Here is an 18,909-nt window from a genome sequence, read left to right as displayed (position 1 = left end):
TATTTTCAGAATCATTTGAATTTAGACCAGAAAGGTGCCTGAGAAGTGATCCGGTCCTACCCCTTCCTTTTATAGGCGAGGACTCCAAGGCCCAGAGCTAAAGATTTATGTAAGGTGGGGCCTGGCACCTACAAATTCTGATTCCCAGGCCACTGTCACTCCTACAACACTGCACGGCTTCGCTCCCACCGATTGTGCATGTGGCCGTGAATCCCTCCAATGTCATGGGCTTTCTGAGCTGGGAAAGGAATTGCCAATGAGCCATTGCCCCACAGTTTTTGTCTCTTTGGGCTTTGGGACTCCCATTATAACTTCCTGGGTAAACTGTCTGACCTTCCAATATCCAGAAAGGATAGACACTATGGAACCTTCCTCCTTTCTTTTTCTCTTGATCAGTTAACACTTTGACTAATTTGGGGAACAAAATGTAGGTCTTTGACTCCAGATTGTGACATTGGAGGATATAAGAATCAGGATTTTCTAGGAACTGTTTTCTGAACTCAAAATTCTCATCAGTTAGGAATAAATTGCCTTTATCTTCTCCTGAGGCGACTATTTGGAGGGGAGCAGAGAGAACATTTAAAAAACTGTTTAAATCTTTGTTTTACCTCCTCTTCTCCCATCCTTGCAGTTGACTCATAAGAACACATTAAACCTCATCATTCACCATATTAAAAAATAATGCCCCATCTATTATACTGGACAAGATATTAAAGCATGTACATTTCAGTTACCATCTCTGTGAATGAAAGACTAGCTTTAACTTTGGGGCGTACACTTAGGAACCACTTCCTCCGTATGGTAAGGAATACCAGGTGGGAGGGGGTTGCCAATTGATTATATTGCCCCAACAACTGCTAGTCACTTCCTCTCTTAATCTCTGGCCAAACTCTGAGTATGTAACAGAATATCATCCAATTTCTGACCAGAGTCATAGCCACAGATTCAGGCCTGAGGCCCTAAAAGAAAGGTCAGGGCAGGGTCTAATTCTCCTTGATTCTCATTGCCGCCACAGCTTTCTTTCTGTCTTTTCCTTGTTTAAATTTTCCGTAGGAAAAACATTTCAGAAAATGATGAAGCAGAAGATCCGACAATGCATACGAGGATCCTATGATGATAGAATGCAGGGTTCAAGGCATTACCCTGCTTTATTGGGTGTTTAGTACAAGATTTGTCAGCCTTCACATGCACTCTGTTCCCTTGGAAACCCCTTCCCTCTCACTGCCCTGCTCCAGATTGGGGACTAGCACTCTGACAAATTGACCCCAAGATCAGAGGATAAAAGAGAAAGATCAAAAGGAAGCCAGGAATCACATAGGAGAGGCATGATGATTTAGGGACGTGAATGTTTGGCAGCCAACCGTGCTGTCTTCTTCAATCCATGGATGTCTCATGAAGGAAGAACTTGGTAGTTCATACAGAAGTAAAGAATGTTCTGTACGCAGATGGATTTGGATATAATGATCTACTTAAGAAAATAATTAGCTAGGGTCACCCCAGGAGTGAATGTTGGAATTGAATGCTGATACGTTGCTGTATGTGAATTTGAAACCGAGAAACAGAGTAAACATAGTGGTGGCTGCTGCCTTTGCTGCCTTCGCTGCCTTCTCCGTCTCCCTCCCACTAAGGTCAGGGGTCCTGCCTCGTTTCCCCTTATCTTTTGAGTCACTTTTCAGCGGTTACTCAGCCAGAACAATATCCTTTGACATCCATTGTCTTTTTGTAATACCAATGAAAAGGCATTATGGATTTTTGTGGGCTCAGACTGTAGAGTTAGACAACTACAGATAGTAATGTTACTAAGAAAAGTTTTTATTTGGCGCTTCACTCTGGATACATATGTTTATCTGCCCACGCCAAGCTCATTCTTCATCCATTTAGTCACTTAACCATCAGCAGTTATTGTGTGTCTGCCACAGATCAGGCACTCGGCTCTGGAGATTCAGAGACAATGACTTAGCTCTGTCCAGAACAGATCCTTGGGTAGTTGAAGACAGCCATGGAAGCCAGCCATCACAGTGAGGACTGGTAGGGGCTGCGGTGTAGCTGGTGATACGACCCCATGGGGTGGGTCACAGAGAAGGGCATCGAAGGTAAACCAGGAAGGCTTTTCCTGGTCGAATGCTCAGAGAGGAATAGGTTGACCAGAAGAAGGGAGAGGTAGAAGTGTAAGGAGTGAGGCTAAAGACAGAAATAGAGACAAAAACCAGGTAATGAAAGAAACTGGAAACTCTGGGAAGCCAGCAAGGGGCTTTAGGTAGGGGATATGACCTGATGAGAGTAATGCTTCAAAATCAGTTTGGTGACCATGTGGATCATGCCCAGAAGAGGGTGGACCTGGGAGCAGGGAGAGCGGTGGAGAGCTCCTGCGTCATGTAGACACGTGCTCACGAGGACCTGAACCAAAGCAGTCAGTAGGCATCAAGGAAAGGGACAGATTCGCATGCTATTGAGAAGGTAAAATCGACAGGACTTGGTGCCTGTTGGGAGAAACGTGAGAAGTCTGAAATGGCTCCCTGGTCTGGGATGGGTGACTAGGCGAAAAGTAAAGCAGTGTTGTCCTCTGAAATAGGGAATGTTGGAAAGGCAGATTTTGGGGTGTAGGAATAGGATCTTTGGGGTGTAGGAATAGGATCTTTGAAACATGCTATGTAAGTCTGAGATGCCGTTGAATTTCCAAGTGGAGGTATCTGTTGGCAGGTGGCTGTTTCTAGACTGGAGCACAGCAGAGATGTGTGGGCTAGAAAGGCTATTTGGAATCATTAGCCCATGTAGCTGTTGAAGCCATTTATGCATACAGGAAATATTAAGGGCACACAGTCAGAGCCAGCTTCATGGGTGTGTGACCTGTGTAGTCACGCAGCTGCAGTCTCAGAAGCACCCCACATTTGGTTTAATGCTCAGCTGTCAGCATCTTAAAATTCGCATTGATAAGAGAACCTGCATTTTTATTTTGTGCTGGACACTGGAAATTATGTAGCCAGTCCTGCTTATAATAGTCTGGCCCTGTGTACTGTAGTGGGGCTGCAGTGTTGAGCAAGACAAACACGGTTCTTGCCTTAGGAGCTCACTGGCTAGCATGGAAGGCAGACAATGAAGTCACCAAGGACAAAATGTGATGGTTGTATATTAGGAGAATTGCCAGGCTAAGGGAGCATGAAAGAGAGACCTCTCAACCTAATCTTAGGGGTTAAGGAATTGGGAAATAACGTTGCCCAGGGAGAGGTGATAGAGACAAGATGGTAGCCCACAATACCAAAGGAGGCTTAGAGAAGTCTGAGACGGAGTGTCCTGGGAGGTAGGAGGGAAACCAAGAGAACGAGTATCCTAGAAGCCAGGGTTGGGAAAGCCTGTCAAATGCTGCCAGGGAGACTGGGAATGAGGTCATGCCCAGTGGATGTAGCAACAAACAGGCCATTTGGTGACTTGTGAAAGCAACTGGGTAGAGAGGCCAAGAATGAATTCATCTCTGAGGGATCAACGGGGGAGTGAGGAAGTAGAGACCCTGAATGTCGATTATTATTTATAAACCTTGGCTTAGTAGATAATAGACTTGGAAGGTGGGTTTTGGATTAGGCAAGTGTCATTTGTTTTGGTTTTGGTATTGTTCTGTATGACTTTCAACACAGATTACTTTGGTCATGGTTTTGAACTAAGGGCAGAGAGCCAGTTGAGAGAAAGGTTAGGACTACAGCGATAATAACTGATACAGAGAAGACTCTGAGGAGGGAAGTGATAGATGGCCTCGCTCTGGGCAGGAAGAGAAGAAAGGGTAGCGGAGGGTGCAGGCGCATTGGTAGGTGAAGGCCCCTTTCGGCTCTGTGAAGTCGACCCTCCTTCACTTGCACAAGTGAACCTCGGTTGTTTCTCAGTCTACTCTCTCCTTGCCTCAAATTCAAGGAAAAGTTTTTCCTAAATTGTCTCATCGGTTCTTTTATTCAACAAATATTCGTTGGGTTCTTGCTATGTGACAGCCACAGTGCCAAGCATTTGGAATAGAAGAGGGGACAAACTGCCTTCCTGACACGTAGGTCCTGGAGGAGAATCTTCCACAGCCCGATCGGACTTGTTGGCTCCTCCCTGCGGGCCCACGCTGAATGACACACACCCCTCCTCCTCCCCCCGGGTCCCTGACACTCCGATCTGTATCTTCCCTACCTTCTTCCTTTTACTCATCATCGTTTACTTCCCTCCTGCATATCCACCTTTCCTAGTTTGAGCCTGGAAGCTGGAATTCCGGGGCCTTGTGGAAAAAGGGAAGAAACAGCGTTAAGACTAGCTTTAAGCAAAATTTTGAAACGGAAGGTTGCCTTTGGAATTTATAACATAATGGCTTTTGTCCCCTAGGTTCTCAGGGCCCTTCTTGCTACCTTAAGATCAGGCCCTAACCTAGACCTTCCTTTCAAGTTTCTCCATCCTGTATCAAAACTCCTCCCTACTCCCTTATTGTAGTTATTCTCGGCTAATTAGGCTAAAGACCATTTGAATTAACTCACACTGATTTGTGAATGGTGGACATCAGCTTTCTTGGGAGGCGGGGCTGCGATTGCATTTTACAAGTGGCGCTGGGTTTATAAGAAGGAATCTTTAATTTGTCCTATTTTCAGTGGCATAATAAAAGAAGTGATACAAATATTAAAGCAGGAGGCATTCTTTTTGCAGAGTCGGTTCCCCTCGATGTTTCCATTTTCTCACAGCTTCTGCAGTTCTTGTCCTAGACCGAAGATTCTTTAAAGACCCCAAGATTTTTGTTGTCATCGCCTTTCCTTGCCTGTCCCTCTCCACCAGTTTCTATGACAGCAGCAACTGGGCACAGGTGGTGCGGGATCGGGGGAGGGGTCGTGACAGCTGCAGCCATTTATAGGAATTGTTCCTAAGTCAGGGACTGCCTCTGCAGAGGGAGGGAGGGGTGCCAGGGGCTTCATGGCACAAAGAAAGGTATCCTCCCCTAGAGTCAACGAGGCATCTCTCAGAGCTGAGCTCGTCAATTCCCGTGTGCGTGGGTCTTCACAGAGAAGTGAGTCAGGTCTCAGGTCTCTGGCTCTTTGGTACCAGGGAGCATCTGGGTTTGAATAGAATGCAATTCCCCAAGCCATTTCCATTTGTCTTAGAAATGGCAACCTTCCACCGCAACCGCTCGATAGCTGGAAAGTGGCTGTCAGGAACCACTTGGGAACAAGAAGGTCTAAGAACAGGGGGCCTCGGAAAGGTTGCTCCACGGTTATTGATTCTGCAGCCTCTCCTTTAGACATCTGCTTTAGGGAACTCTGTTCTTTCAGAAATCCTTGAGTCGGCAGTAGCACATTTTGGGGAATGTGTGAATTTCCTGAGCTTTAAGATGAGGTGAGAGTGGTTTTTCTGTACTCAGGATGTTACCCTAGAAACTCAGGAGCCTCAGTCAGGCGTTCTCAGATTTTGCAGAGCCCAGGAATCACCAAGGGAATGTTATTATCATATAGATTCTGATGCAGTACGTCCAGGGTGTGGCACCTGAGCGCGCATTTCTAACCAGCTCCCGGGTGAGGCCAGGGCTACTGACCCACAGAAGCTTTGGGGAACAAGGGTCTGGAGATGTACTGTTGACTGCGGTGAACACTAGCCACTTGTGACGGCTTAAACGTAGAGCTAAATGAATTAAAATTAAATAAGATAAAAAACCCTGTTCCTTGGCTGCACTGATCACAATTCACAGGCTCACGACGCACACGTGATTGCACAGATAAAATCATCCCCATGATCACAGACGGTTCTGTTGGGGAGCACAGTCTAGCATGAGCCTCTGTTTCATCCCTCATGTATTCTTCCCTTTATTCTTTGAGCTTCTATAAAGTGCCAAGTAGTATGCTTGCTGCTGGGCCTTACGGCACAGTTCCAGCAAGCAGGAAAAGTACATGTACGCTCACTAGAGTGGGGTGTTCTTAAAGGGCAGACACCTATGATGGGGTGAGGGATCCAGAGTTGGTAACCATGAACTTGGCTATACAGGTTGGAGGAGAAAGTATCCGCTGGGCATTTCATGGGTGTTTTGAACCAGCTGTGGAGTTACCACAGCATCGGGGCACCTGTGAGATTGGCTGCTGACAATGCGTTTTCACTGTTCCAGGGCAATAATCATCAGAAATGGAGAAGTCATTCCCATGTCTTCAGAATTCACCCCCGAGACTGAACGCCAGCGACTTCAGTACCTGGTAAGAGTCATGTAGGTTTGGCAGAGCGCTGCAGTGTCGGGGATGGCGTCGGAGCTGTTTTGGAGGAACATGTTGGTATTGACATGGGAACAGGCCCACAGCAGTCAAACGACATATGGCAGTAACTCTCCCCCACATATACACACCTTCTGGATCACACCTCCTGGCTCTGTGTGCGACGACACACCCCACTTCCGTGAATTGATTACTGTGGCTGCTTTTCTCCCATCTGTGACCAACAGAAGACACGGCGTGCTCTGTTTCCTTTAATGGTTTGGTATATACAAAAATGAAAGGTGGTGTTGAAGAACGCAGATACCTTCCTTGGCCTGCTACTCACTTTAATGTAAACAGAGGGGCTCAGTCTGAATCACGTCGTGAGAAGGATGGCAGCCTCGAGATCCTGCTGACACACCACTTACTTCGTGCTCAGATATGAAGTCTCAAGGGCTTCGGAGGAGAGATGCAGGTGTCAGAAAATCTGCTTCTACCCTGAAAATAAATTCTCCATGTAGATAGATCACTCTCTTTAGGGTGAAATTATGACAGGGCTGTAGAGGGGCTGTGTGGTTTTTCAGATCTTAAGAATTTGTGCTTCACTCAAAGACTTGAGTTTTCTGGAAAACAGAATAAACTTCCTTCCCTGCTCTCAAATGGCAGGCGTAGGGCGTTAGGCTTGGAATCTCAGTTCAGTGACTTTGGCATCATCCTAGATTGCTTTTGGTGGGGAATCTTAGGGAGAAAACTGTGTGAATAGTTGTTTTCTGGGTGAAACACTTTCTTGCCAACTGGCTTTCTCTTTAGACAACACAGCGAAAGCAGTGACCCTCTCTCTGCTCTTAGGAAAGAATTGATCCAGGCTGCACAAAAAGGACTTTATTCTTGTCTCTGAATTTCAGCATGCGTGGACTGCCAGGATTTGATTACTCTGGTCAATTTAGACAGTAGCTGTGTTGCTTTTGGTAGGTGTCTAGTACATAAAACAGCAAGAATCCAAAACCAATGTGAAACCACATCTTCACTCTTTTACTGACTATTGTTTTCTAACTTTCCTGTTGTTATTGTCAAGTGGATAAACTTGAAGCCACTCCTAGGAGCCCAGATTTTGGAGCGCTTCATTTTCTTTGGCACTCCACGCAGATGGAAGGGATCCTGCAGCCGTCACAGGAGATCTTCACTCTGGTCCCAGCTCTTGACAGTTGGGTAGCTTTTTGTGCAAATCTCTTAACCTTTCCAGGCCTCAGTTTGTCACTTACAAAATGGAGAACTAGATTAGAGTGTCACCAAGGGCCTTTGAGCTGCCAGAGTGCCTCCCAAGTAGAGTTATAACCGCTGGCCTCCTTGCCACCTGTCTGGTTTTCTCCAATCCATCTTCCATAAAACCACACAAGTGATCTAATCCCGGTCCTTGTCACTCCCCTTCCTAAATACCGTTGGCTCCCCACAGAGCACAGAATGTGGGCCACACGTAGCACACCCAGAGTCACAGTCCCCATCCACCTCTCCCTCATCCTCTCACTGTTGCCCCCATTCCCACCTTGCATCTCAGGCTGTGGCCACAGAGAATTGCTGGGACACCGTGATCTCTCTGACCTCCGTGCCTTTGGAAATAACGTTCCGCTTGGATGACCCACCAGAAAAGCTCCTCATTCTTTGAGACCCAAGCACAAGTGTCACTTCCTCCAGGAAGTGTCCCCTCACCTTTGCAGAGGGTCAGTCTCCAGTGCTCACACAGAGCTGTGTAGAGGCCTTCAGCATACAGTACTGTATTGCTTGTTCCGATCTCTGTCTCCCCTTCTAGGCTGAGTCCTGGAGGACAGGCCCCTTGCCGAGTCACCTCATATTGCCAGTCCCCAGCACAGAGGAGATACTGAGTCGGGATTTTGTGGGCTGAAAGAAAGAATGAACCAGTATTCATACTGCTGTCTGGATCATTTCCACACAGCACTCCCCCCTGTACCTGCACCCCCACTGCCCCACCCCTGCCCCAAACCTGTCACAGTGGGCGCCAGGCCTTTGATGGTACCCTGTCTTCATTACCTCCTTGCTCCTTAGTGAAAACTATTTCCTGCTAGAGGCAATGGTGAATGACAGGTTAACTTTTTTCTTTTTCTTTTTTTTTGGAAATAATTTTGCATTTTCATGTTACAAGAATAGTACAAAGAGCTCAAAATGTTGACTTTTGAGAAGGGATGGGAATGCTGACATTTTTCAGATTCCCGAATATCGGTACTCTATTTTGGAATAAGATGTGTATGGCTTCAGATCTCAGCTTTGTCACGTAACTGTGTCTGATTTCAACAAGGCCCTTCAGTGATCCCCAGCTTCATCATCAATAATGGGTGGAGAAAAGCTCAGAAGGCAGGTGTAAGAATTAAATGAAATCATATATGCAGAATTCTTTTGTGGCACCTAGTTCTCATTTGGTTCTTGTTTGATGAATCAATGTCTTGCCACTTCATATCCTACTGGTCCACAAACCACAGTAATATATTTTCCTGTTTTTACTTAAGAATCACTCCTAATGTTCCTACGATTAATGTGTATTTTGCTGTTCCTCTTGAATAATCAGTGTGGACACTATTGACCCACAGAACTGAGCCTCATGTCCGAATTTCTAAAAGGTAAGGACACTGTCCCCATTCTTTTAAATTCTTACGCGTAAATCACATAGGTTTCTCTTATTTATGACTAGAACTTTTCTCCCTAGACAGCAGAAGGGTAAATGAACAAAACATAAATTATCCTGGTTGCCCAACTTCCTGAAATGAACCAATCCAGTGATAATACTCACGTGCTCTATGAGGCAAATCTTTGTGACATATTAGAGAAAACTCGGGGATCCATAGCATAAAATAACCTGTGGTTGACATCTTTACGGTAAAGTATTTGAGAGAATTAGGAGGTTTATCGTGTTGAAATCTTGAGAATAATATCAATTAGAGGAAAACAGAAGTGTGATGAGGACTTCTCTCAGCTCAGCCCTGCCATGAGCTCTGTGACCTCTAGTCCCTCACACGGTATCTCCGAATCTCCTCTCCTGAGCGAAATGTATAGGAATACCTGCCTTGAAATATGCATTATATGTTCTGAAATTAAAATGAGAAGTAATCCCATGGTAATATTAAATACAACATATACCTTATATTTTTGAGTGCATCTCATTTTCCCAAGTCATTTTTTTTGAAACAGTTCCCTTGAACTAATTATGGATCAGTTTAGTGCAGTTATAGGTGTAATATCGTTTACATGATTTAAACAAGTTAGTACATACGTGGAAAGTTAACAATGTATTCTTTATTCTTCGATCAAATCAAATTTTTTTTTTGACGTGTGAAGAATTATTTATGACAGAATTATTAAAACTTCTAGGTCCTTAGAGACTTGATTTGAGCAGCTGTCAGTAGTTCCAGGGCTGTTTGACTTGTAGAAATGACTTGTAGGTTAATGATTTCCTTGGAGGTAGGGAAGGCTGAGAGCTCTTTGTACAGGAACAGTTTTGATCTGTGTGGAAGATGAATGTTCTTGGAATGCACAGTCTGGATGTTTGGGGATTAGAGAACCGGAAGCAGATGACAAGGTGATGCATGTGGCAGGCAGGCACGTTAATTTTGTTTGGTCTTGCATCCCAACCTCAGAGGACCTCTCGTGCCGCTCCCTGGGTAATGTGAACTTTGTTCTGTAGATTCTTGGCCAGGGTGATTCAGCACACAGGACTGAGGGTTTGATGTGTGGCAGGTGTGTGAGGAAGGGGTCGGGGTCTATGCACTTCTGCCCCTGCAGCCAAGGAGAGCCGAGGAGCCCACAGTCATGAATAAGCCTTCTTCTCCTTCTCCTTCTCCTTCTCCTTCTCCTTCTTCTTCTTCTTTTAAAATGTTTCCAGGGTGATTGAAATAAAATATTTAATGGGGCCCACCAACCTAGACAGATGAAGTCAAGGCCCAGATAGGACAGAAAGTGGTCTGGTTTGTGGACGTTTCTCACCAGAGTTGACTGCGCTATGTTGTGGCCTCTAGGAAGTCACCCCCATCTTTGCTTCAGGTGACAGCCCGAAATGGGTCTTCCTCAGGGAGAACCCTCTAGCCCGTAGGTGTGAGAGTGATGGTTCCCCTTCCATTCTGCCTACACATATTTATAAACTCTGATTTGATTACATTAAGATGTGCTGGTATCATCAAACCTTCAAATAACGTACTTCTGTCCTTGCTGATACTCCAACCCTGCAGCTGTTTCTCATCAAGGGCAACATACAGAAGAGATGAAAGTGGGTTTCAAATACACATTTGATACACGCACGTGCGGCGTTCTCTGAGATGATTTCTTGTGGTGTCCTTGGATCTTCCCCCAGCCTCCTACAACAAGTCTGGTTCTGTTTGCCTGCCATTTCCCTGTTGCTGGGTTTGGGGAGGTTTCAAGAGGATAGCTTTGTGCCTCTTGGCTCTCTGGGATTTTTCATGCTCAAGAGTTACCTTCCCAAAAGTATAGTCTTTAAGCCCGAACCTGCTCCTGAGAGGCTATCCTCGGATGAGTCAAGTATGCTAGTGGGTAAAAAGTGACCGACCCGTCACCTGGACATTGCACTTAACCTTGAGAGCAGGTTGTTAAGTCTGGGAGTCTGTCTTTAGTCACAGGGAAGCAGCTGCACCCACCATTCTGCTTTACTTGATGACCGAGTCGTGGAAAATTCCCATTTAACCCCCTTTCGCAAAACTGCATGTGAGTTTCAAAATTTCTAATGAAAAAATGGCAGGCGAAAGTGGTTGACATTTTTCATATTTACTGTACGCTCCATTGATGACACAGGTGTCATGAAGAAGCCAGGATTTTAAACTGGCACAGCCCAGGGTTTTAGAGGCAGAGCTTATATTTGGCTGCCCTAGGAGCACTGCCTGGCTTCAGGGAAGACTCTCCAGACATTAGCCCTTATAACTGGACCGCACCACTTCCAGAGCCTTGGGTTTTTAAATGAATATAAATGGTTATTTTGTTTATTCCAAGTTGGGAGGAGTCAGACTTGATGTTGAAGCGTTTTAAACCTACTAGGCAGATCTAAGAAAATGGATTCCATACAGCTGAACAAAATAATCATGAGAATGTATGCCTAAATTTTCTTGTTTAAAAAAAATTAGTCTTTCTGCACAGTTCCTACACCTATGTAATCTTTAGATTCTCGAAAGCCCCTGTTTCCCCCGCCTAACATTCTGAATAAAAAATTGGGCACATAAAGCCAGAGCCATCTGTCCATAGGGTCCCTTAAGAATTGATCTTGGTGTGTAGAAGCAAGATAATGTCATGAATCCTTTAAATATGTTAAAGTTAAATATGCTTTGAGAGAGAGGTACATGGGATTCACTAAGGTTTATTAGGGCAAACATTTAACTGTCTATAAAATATGTTCTGTGCTTCAGTTGCTTCCTTTTTGAAATAGGGTAATTACTGGACCCTCACAGGACTGGCATGAGGATTAATGAGTTAATATTTGTAATGTGCTTACAACAATGCCCAGAACAGAGACAAAATAAACTCCCTTAGTTTTCAAATCTAACTCTATAGAAAGAACTTTTTCTTTGGCCATCCTGCCATCAGGACCACTTCTGTGGCCTTTTATAAAATGCCTAAATTTCATTTGTATATGCAAAGAGATTGAAGATATGTGGGCATATCCTTTTTTGCTGACATGAGTTGTTCTCTTCAAATGAATGCCTTTCCCCAGAGTTTTCATTGGGAAGAAAAAGCATTAGGCAAATGAATATGGAAACCTTACATGTTTTATGTAAATGAATATTTTTACTCCTTATTCTATATATTACAGTGTTGTAGAGTTGACAAATCTAGGCAATTTTGTTTAATATATCCATTTGCACACCAGTTTCCATGTAGCTCCTTTATCATAAGATATAAATTTTACAATTTTAAAGTCATTTTAGGGGCATGTAACTTCTCTCTGGTTAATCAGTATAGTCCCACGTAGAAACTTAAATGTGAACCTTTCTTGACATCCACATAAACCAGACAGAATTTCATCAATATTCAATTCTATAATAGCACGTGTATATATATGTTTGTGTGTGTGTATACGTATATGTGTATATATATATATATATATGTATATGCTTGATTCTTGTTATTTTGAGATTTTTAAGGGCAAATTAAGACTGAGAGAATTCTTTATGAAAGACTCCATCCAACCCATGAATATTTCGATCTTAGCCATTTTACATTTTTCCTTTTTTTTTTTTTTTAACCCAAACCATAATATTCTATTCCTGCCCTGTAAATCAGGAAACCAGCCTTGGCTCTGGAGGAGCCATATCATTTGACCATTAGTCTGACCGTTAGTGATTACCAGTGGTTTGGCTGACGTTATTAATTTCATTTCATTCATGACCTTAGACTTTGTATCATGATAAATCATCTTGAAATGTAAGGCTTTTATTCCTCTTCTCATATAATCTGACAAGTTTTCTTTTTCCTTAAGGGCACGAAAGAGAAGCGATTACTCATTATTTTTTAAGATTTGTGTTAAATACTGAAAATCCTCGTTTTGATAACTTCCTTTTAAATATTGAAAGATCTAAACATTTAAAACATTAATTGAGATAAAAGTTTTCTAGTTAGAGGACTTTACAGAGTATTTCCTGTTACAGAATCTGCCCTGTCATTTAACACATGAGTATTTTTACTTTCCATATTCTGCTGATGGGAATGGAAATTAGAACAACTACTTTGAAAAGGGGTTTGGCAGTCACTCCTGAAATGTAGCATCCCATGGCCCAGCAGGTCCACTTCTAGGTGTGTCTCTAACCGGAGTATGTATAAACACCCAGCCGGAGACTAGAATGTGCATAGCAGTACTGTTTGTAATAGCCCAAACTGGAAATTATCCAAATGCCCACGGAGAGTCAAATGGATAAATAAATGTGGCAGAGTCACAGGATGGAATGCTGTGTAACACCGAGAATGAACAAGTTGTAACTCTACACAACAACATGGATAAATCTCATAGGCTAAACATCCAGTAAAGGGGGCAGCCTACAGGATTCCATGAGAAGTATAGAGACGGGCAAAACCAATCTGCAAGTTGGGGTAGTGCTTCCCTTGGAGAGAGCAGCAGTGATTGGGATCCTTGGGATCCTGGGATCTTGACCCCAGGGTGCGGGCAACGTTCTGTTTCTTGACCTGGGTGCCAGTTACATGGGTATGTTCAATTTGTGAGAAGTCATTGACCCGCACACATATAATATGAGCACTTTGCTGTATGCATATTATACTGTGTTGACAAGTGTTTTTTCTGCGCAAAGTCCTTACTTTATTTAACTGTATACTGCCCTTTGTAGGAGGGGCCCCCCTTGGTGCCCTGCAGGAGCCCCAGGTGAAGTGGTGGGAGAGGTTCCCCAGGAAGCCACCTCTCTGCTCCACACTCTTCTCTCCTGAGAGCAGCTCCCAGAGCCCCTGCATGCCTCTGCCTCTGCTCTTGCTGCACTCTCCCCAGAGCCCTTGCCTGACCAGCTGTTAAAATTTTCTCTGACCCCAAGATTCTCTCTGAGAGCTCCACTCTTTGTCCCTTATCCCTGGGAATATCACAGTTTCCACTTATAAGCCCTCTTTACTAGCGTGAGCTCTGAGCAGAAGGGCCTCTTTTTTTATTCTTGGAATTCCTAGCCCCTGGCACCTAGCACACACAGGGCTCATGTGTTAGGCGCATGAATTCCTTTGGCTGCATACCTGGAAACCTGGGACAGTCTCCTCATTGGCTGACACCACTCTGTGGCAAACTGACCACAAGGCAGCAGAAGGAAATTTTGTTAAAAGAAGGAAGCATTTTATGTTCCCCAGCAGGCAATTTTGAGTAACCTCAGGACCCACTTTTTCAGTGTCTGCAGGGAACCTGCTGCTCAGTGTCCTCCCATGTCCTTTACATACCTATGGCGCTCTGTGATCCAGGGTCCAGTTTCCACTCCCTTTTTCTCCCTGCCTTGCCAAGGTGCTCAAAGCTCTTCCCCAGTCCAGGAGGGTGGAGCTCAGGTCCATGTGCTTTGGAGTGAGACAGACCTGGATTCAGGGTACTCACCCACTCTGCTCTTGTGAGAGGCTTCCTGGAAGGTTCCAGAAGATCTCTCCTCTTCAGCCTTGCTTCCTCCTGCTATAGCTCAACCCCTCTGTGACTCAGAGACTTTCACTGGGGTGGGATGGTTGTGTTTCTTCCCAGTGTGGTGCTCACCTCCCTCCCCTTCCCTTGAAGCTGTTTTCTACCCAGGACTAGAGAGGAGAGTAGTCAGAAGGAGATGTCCGATCCTCCTTCCCCATCCCTGCTGTCCTGCCATTTCTTGGCACAGCGGGTTACTCCAGCCTCCTTTGCCTAGAAAAGATGTCTCTTCTTCTTGTCCCTGGCCAGACAGAACCATGTCTAGAAGTTTGTTTTCATTAGTTGCCTAGACACTAAGTGATAAAGGTATGTCCTCCCCTCTTTTTAGCAAAGCTGTGCTCTCCAGGGTCCTTAAAATGCTTGGTGACTTGCCTTTGGTTTTGCCTCCCTCCTGCCCCCCATGCTATTTATGGCATACACACTAACGACAGGAGTACCTCCAACCCTCTCCCCTCAGTTAGGAGCATTCTATTATGTTTCCTTGAGGGAAAGCCTCAAAATTTAGGATAAAAATGGTGGTACAAAAAGCAGTCCATGTTTTTAATTTTTTTTAAGCCTGGGGCAGGCCAGCACACTTTAAATTAGATTTTAGTACAAAATAATGTTTCTAAGTTTCTAGTTGGCATGCTGATTAAGTGGAGAAGAGACATAACATTATTTAAATATTCTTAGGATTGTGAAATATGGGATTTTAAATGGTAAAACCACACACATGTGGTTTTATAGGGAGGTATCGCATTATAAAAAGTTAACTAAATATAAAATACGGTAACTTGTGTTCAAGATTGTTTTTAACTTTCTTTTAACCATAGTTTTAACTTTTATGAAAGATTGAAAGTTATGTTGTATTATTTTGTAACGTTGAAACAATCACTGAAAGCAATTGTGTAAAGCAGGTTAGGATGTTCTGGATTCATTGTTTCAGCAAACACTTACAGCCTTACGGTGTTAATATGCCAACCACTAGAGTGTAGCTAAGGTTTTAAAAATAATGGACATGTTTATGTGTAGCTGGTATTGATTGCATCACCATGCAGATGTTCCTAACGTGCACCTATCCAAATAGCATCATCAAAGAGAAAAATATAAAATATGTCTAGCCTATTGAATAAATAAGGAATGTTTAGGAGTGTCCAGAATTTTTATTTTGCAGGTGGACCTGGGATCATAATGTGTGCTTGCTCCCTTCTTGGATTTCCATCCTGCCAAAGTCCACATTTTTAATAGGCCAGCATCCCTAGGAAATGTGCTTTGGGAAGGGGTGGTAGTCATGTGTATATATTTAGAAGCTGCCCAGGTCTGAGCAGTGGTGTAGAATGTGTCCAAATTATCCATGAATCTTATAAGTTTGGACTCAGGAAATCATTGGGTTTGTGACTGCAAGGAACCTAACAAATTCCTGCTCCCACGTTTTACAGACTTGAAACTTTGGGTGTGTTGCTTGCATTGAATTAGACGTAAAGTCACCTTTGATGTGCAGGATTCCAGAAGGCTGACCTGAGCAATGCTTCCCATGGGGCAGGCCAGCACAAATGAAGTCATTTACGCTAACCAGTTGCATCCCTTGAATGCTGGGCTGGCCCTGAGAAGAAGTTTCTGAGTTCCCAAGTAGTTGGGCAACTCTGCTTCTGAGAACAAAATGTCTGTGATTGCCTGTTGGGACACAGTGAGCTTCGTTGTCCCCTACCCTGGAGCCCGGCCCCTGCCCTGGTTGGCCCTTCCCGGTGATTTTAGCGTTCCCTCAACTGACTGGAATAAGAAGGGGCAGTGAAGCTTCTTGCAACAATTTTCTGAAACCCAGTTTAAAAACTGGGTTCTCAAAATATAATTTTTAGGTTTTTTTTTAAACACAAGTAATCCATATTCAGTGGTAGAAATGTTCATGAATATGGGTAAGTGAAAAAGAAAATTGTCGTAGCATTTTATAATGTTTTGGTGAGTTTGAGAGTGTGTACATATATAAGTTGAAGCCCTAACCCAAACGTGCTGAATTTGGACATAGGGCCTTTACAGAAGTAATTAAGGTAAAATGAGGTCATGAGAGTGGGGCCCTGATCTGATAGGATTAGTGTGCGGATAATTAGTGTGCAGGAGAGACACCAGAGAGCTTGATTTCTCTCTCCATGAGGATGGCCAGGTGAGGATGCCGTGAGACGGCTTCTTTCCACAAGCTGGCAGCCAGCCCTCACCAGACAGCCAATCACCAGCCGGCCCTCACCAGGCAGCCAATCACCAGCCGGCCCTCACCAGGCAGCCAATCACCAGCCAGCCCTCACCAGGCAGCCAGTCTACTGGCACCTTGATCTTAGACCAGCCTCCAGAGCTGTGAGAAATAAATTTTTGTTGTTTAAACCCTCCAGTCTGTGGTATTTTGATACAACAGCCCGAGTTGACTAAGACCATATATGCAAACTTTTTGAAGTATTGCACAAAAAGACACACTAATGAGCAGAAGTGCACTTTTCTCTGAAAACCAACTGATATGTGTCCCATTATATTTTTGCATCTCATTTTTCATTAATCAACCACCTGTTTGCTCTACTTGTACTTTGTTCTTGAGTTGTTTTTTTTTTCTTTAACACCAGTAATTCCTTCAGGTCTGACAAATGCAACAGTCATGAGTATGGTAAGGGTTGGTTAGGAGGCCTGCAATTAGGATGTGGATGGTGGTTTTAAAAAAGAATAAAAAATATGTCATAGGCACACATGGACTCCACATAAATTCTATGGCGGGCATGACTGTGACAGAAAAATGTATGCATGCAACATGTGAAATGTGCTGTGGCAATTAGCAAGAAAGGAAGAAAAATAGATAGAAAAATCTAAGGAGGTGACATCAGTACCAGTGGGGGACGAATATTACAGTATTTCCTCGGAGCTAAGATGCTTTTTTTCATCTTCTGACATATATGAGGTTGGGATATTTTACATCTGATTGCTGCTGTCAGCCAGGTGGCAGGCATGATGTGGATGTCATCTCCTGGGCGTGTACAGACATCAAAAGAGCAGCACAAACTTGTGGGATGGGCATCCCATCAGCTTGAAAGAAAGCCCTGCAGACAAAAAATGAGACACTCTTTAGGCTTCATTGGAGCCCACTAGTTGTGTGGAGGGACATGGGGGGTGGTGTGGAAATCGGGTTTGTTCTGCCACATTCTGCTAGTGGGAGTCAGAAGTAAGCTGGCTCTAAATCATTGCAAAGCTCACTTAAGAACTTCGTACCCCTGGCTTTCCATTCTTTTGTGTGTTAGTTAAGAAATGCTGCCTCACTGATGCTTCCATGGAACTCAGGCCACATTGTGTGGAGAATCATGACCATGAGTGATTCAGAGTTGAAATGAATGAACGATGAGAGCTATTGGCTTCCAAATGTGAAAAAGTTTTGGAAAAGCATAGCCAATTATCCTTCAGTTCTATATTCCTTTTTAAATACACACACTAGAGAGTAAAAATGGGCATAAGTCTGAAAGTGCTCTTTCAAAAAGCATAAAATAAAAATCTGAAGTGGTAAGAAAGCATTGTGCATATTTAAGTGGCAGTTTTTATTTCCCTTTCTTAGAAGTAATAAAATAATGGCGCAGCTAATACAGAACATCTTAGAATTGATGCAGTACAGTAGCCTCCTGTTACGATGGGAGAAGCAAGCAGTTTGCACCCCTGAGAGGCTCTGCATGTGAAGAGGATACAGATGTCACAGTATTTAAGGACCCTTTGAGCCTGGCCATCCTCAAAGGGAGAGGTGAGACTGCCCCTGCAGAGGGGTTCCCGGCCACTCTGCAGACACCCACCACGGCAGATCTTCTGATACAAGTGCCCAGGCAAATGTGTCCTGGCAAAGAGGGTACCTGGGTAAGGCATCATCAAAGGACCCACTCGCGTGCCTGTTAGGAGGCAAAGCACCTGCAACTCTGCACATGTATGCCTTTTAGTCACTTGGGTTGGGGAAGAAATGTACTTAGGAATGGCCTTTGGATACCAGCTGGTTTGTTAATAATATTTGTGTGTGTTGTGTATCTATATTTACACACACACATGCTCATTTATATCTAGTCAGGATCCAGGCGGGATTTGTTCCAGGACCAAATCCAAGGGCGCTCAATGCCCTTATATGAAATGGTGTAAAACACTGCATACAGTTAGCCTTCTGCATCTGCTGAGGTAAAACTCTCAGAGACGGAGGGCCAACGGTGTACATATGTGTCTAATACAGAGATCTGTATATATATATATGACACAGTTCACATAGGCTCACGCTCTCATATACATTGTGTGATAACCTGCTTTTTACAAACATATCCACTCTTTCCATGTCATTATATGTGCTCTATAGCATCATTGTAAATGGCAGCATTGAATTCTTTTGTATGGATTTATGCTAGTTTATTTAATCACTCGTATTATTCAATGATCTCTTCTCGTTACGTATTATAAATAATATCAGGAACATCTCTGTGGCCTGTATGCATATCTGTACTATTTTTAAGCTGGACCCTCATGGGTACCTCTTTGTGCTTTAGACTTTGCGTGGTCTGGGAGCAACAAGATCATAGGTCTTTCGTTGCCTCCTTACCGCTC

The 18,909-nt window shown here is 44.0% G+C and overlaps 1 protein-coding gene across 3 annotated transcripts in view; it reads left to right on the top strand.

Moving 5' to 3' along the window:
• PPM1H (protein phosphatase, Mg2+/Mn2+ dependent 1H) overlaps window positions 1-18,909 on the top strand; it is a 238,268-nt gene that overhangs the window by 150,559 nt on the left and 68,800 nt on the right. For all 3 annotated transcript variants that reach the window (XM_033116653.1, XM_033116655.1, XM_033116654.1), the window contains exon 5: window positions 6,104-6,188. In XM_033116653.1, the coding sequence (XP_032972544.1) occupies window positions 6,104-6,188 (85 nt within the window). The remainder of the gene's footprint in view (window positions 1-6,103; window positions 6,189-18,909) is intronic.

The sequence above is a fragment of the Rhinolophus ferrumequinum genome, chromosome 10 (assembly GCF_004115265.2).
Source record: "Rhinolophus ferrumequinum isolate MPI-CBG mRhiFer1 chromosome 10, mRhiFer1_v1.p, whole genome shotgun sequence".
Classification (NCBI taxonomy): Eukaryota; Metazoa; Chordata; class Mammalia; order Chiroptera; family Rhinolophidae; genus Rhinolophus; species Rhinolophus ferrumequinum.
Note: the sequence above shows the minus strand (reverse complement) of the source record. Positions and strands in the feature narration are given on the sequence as shown.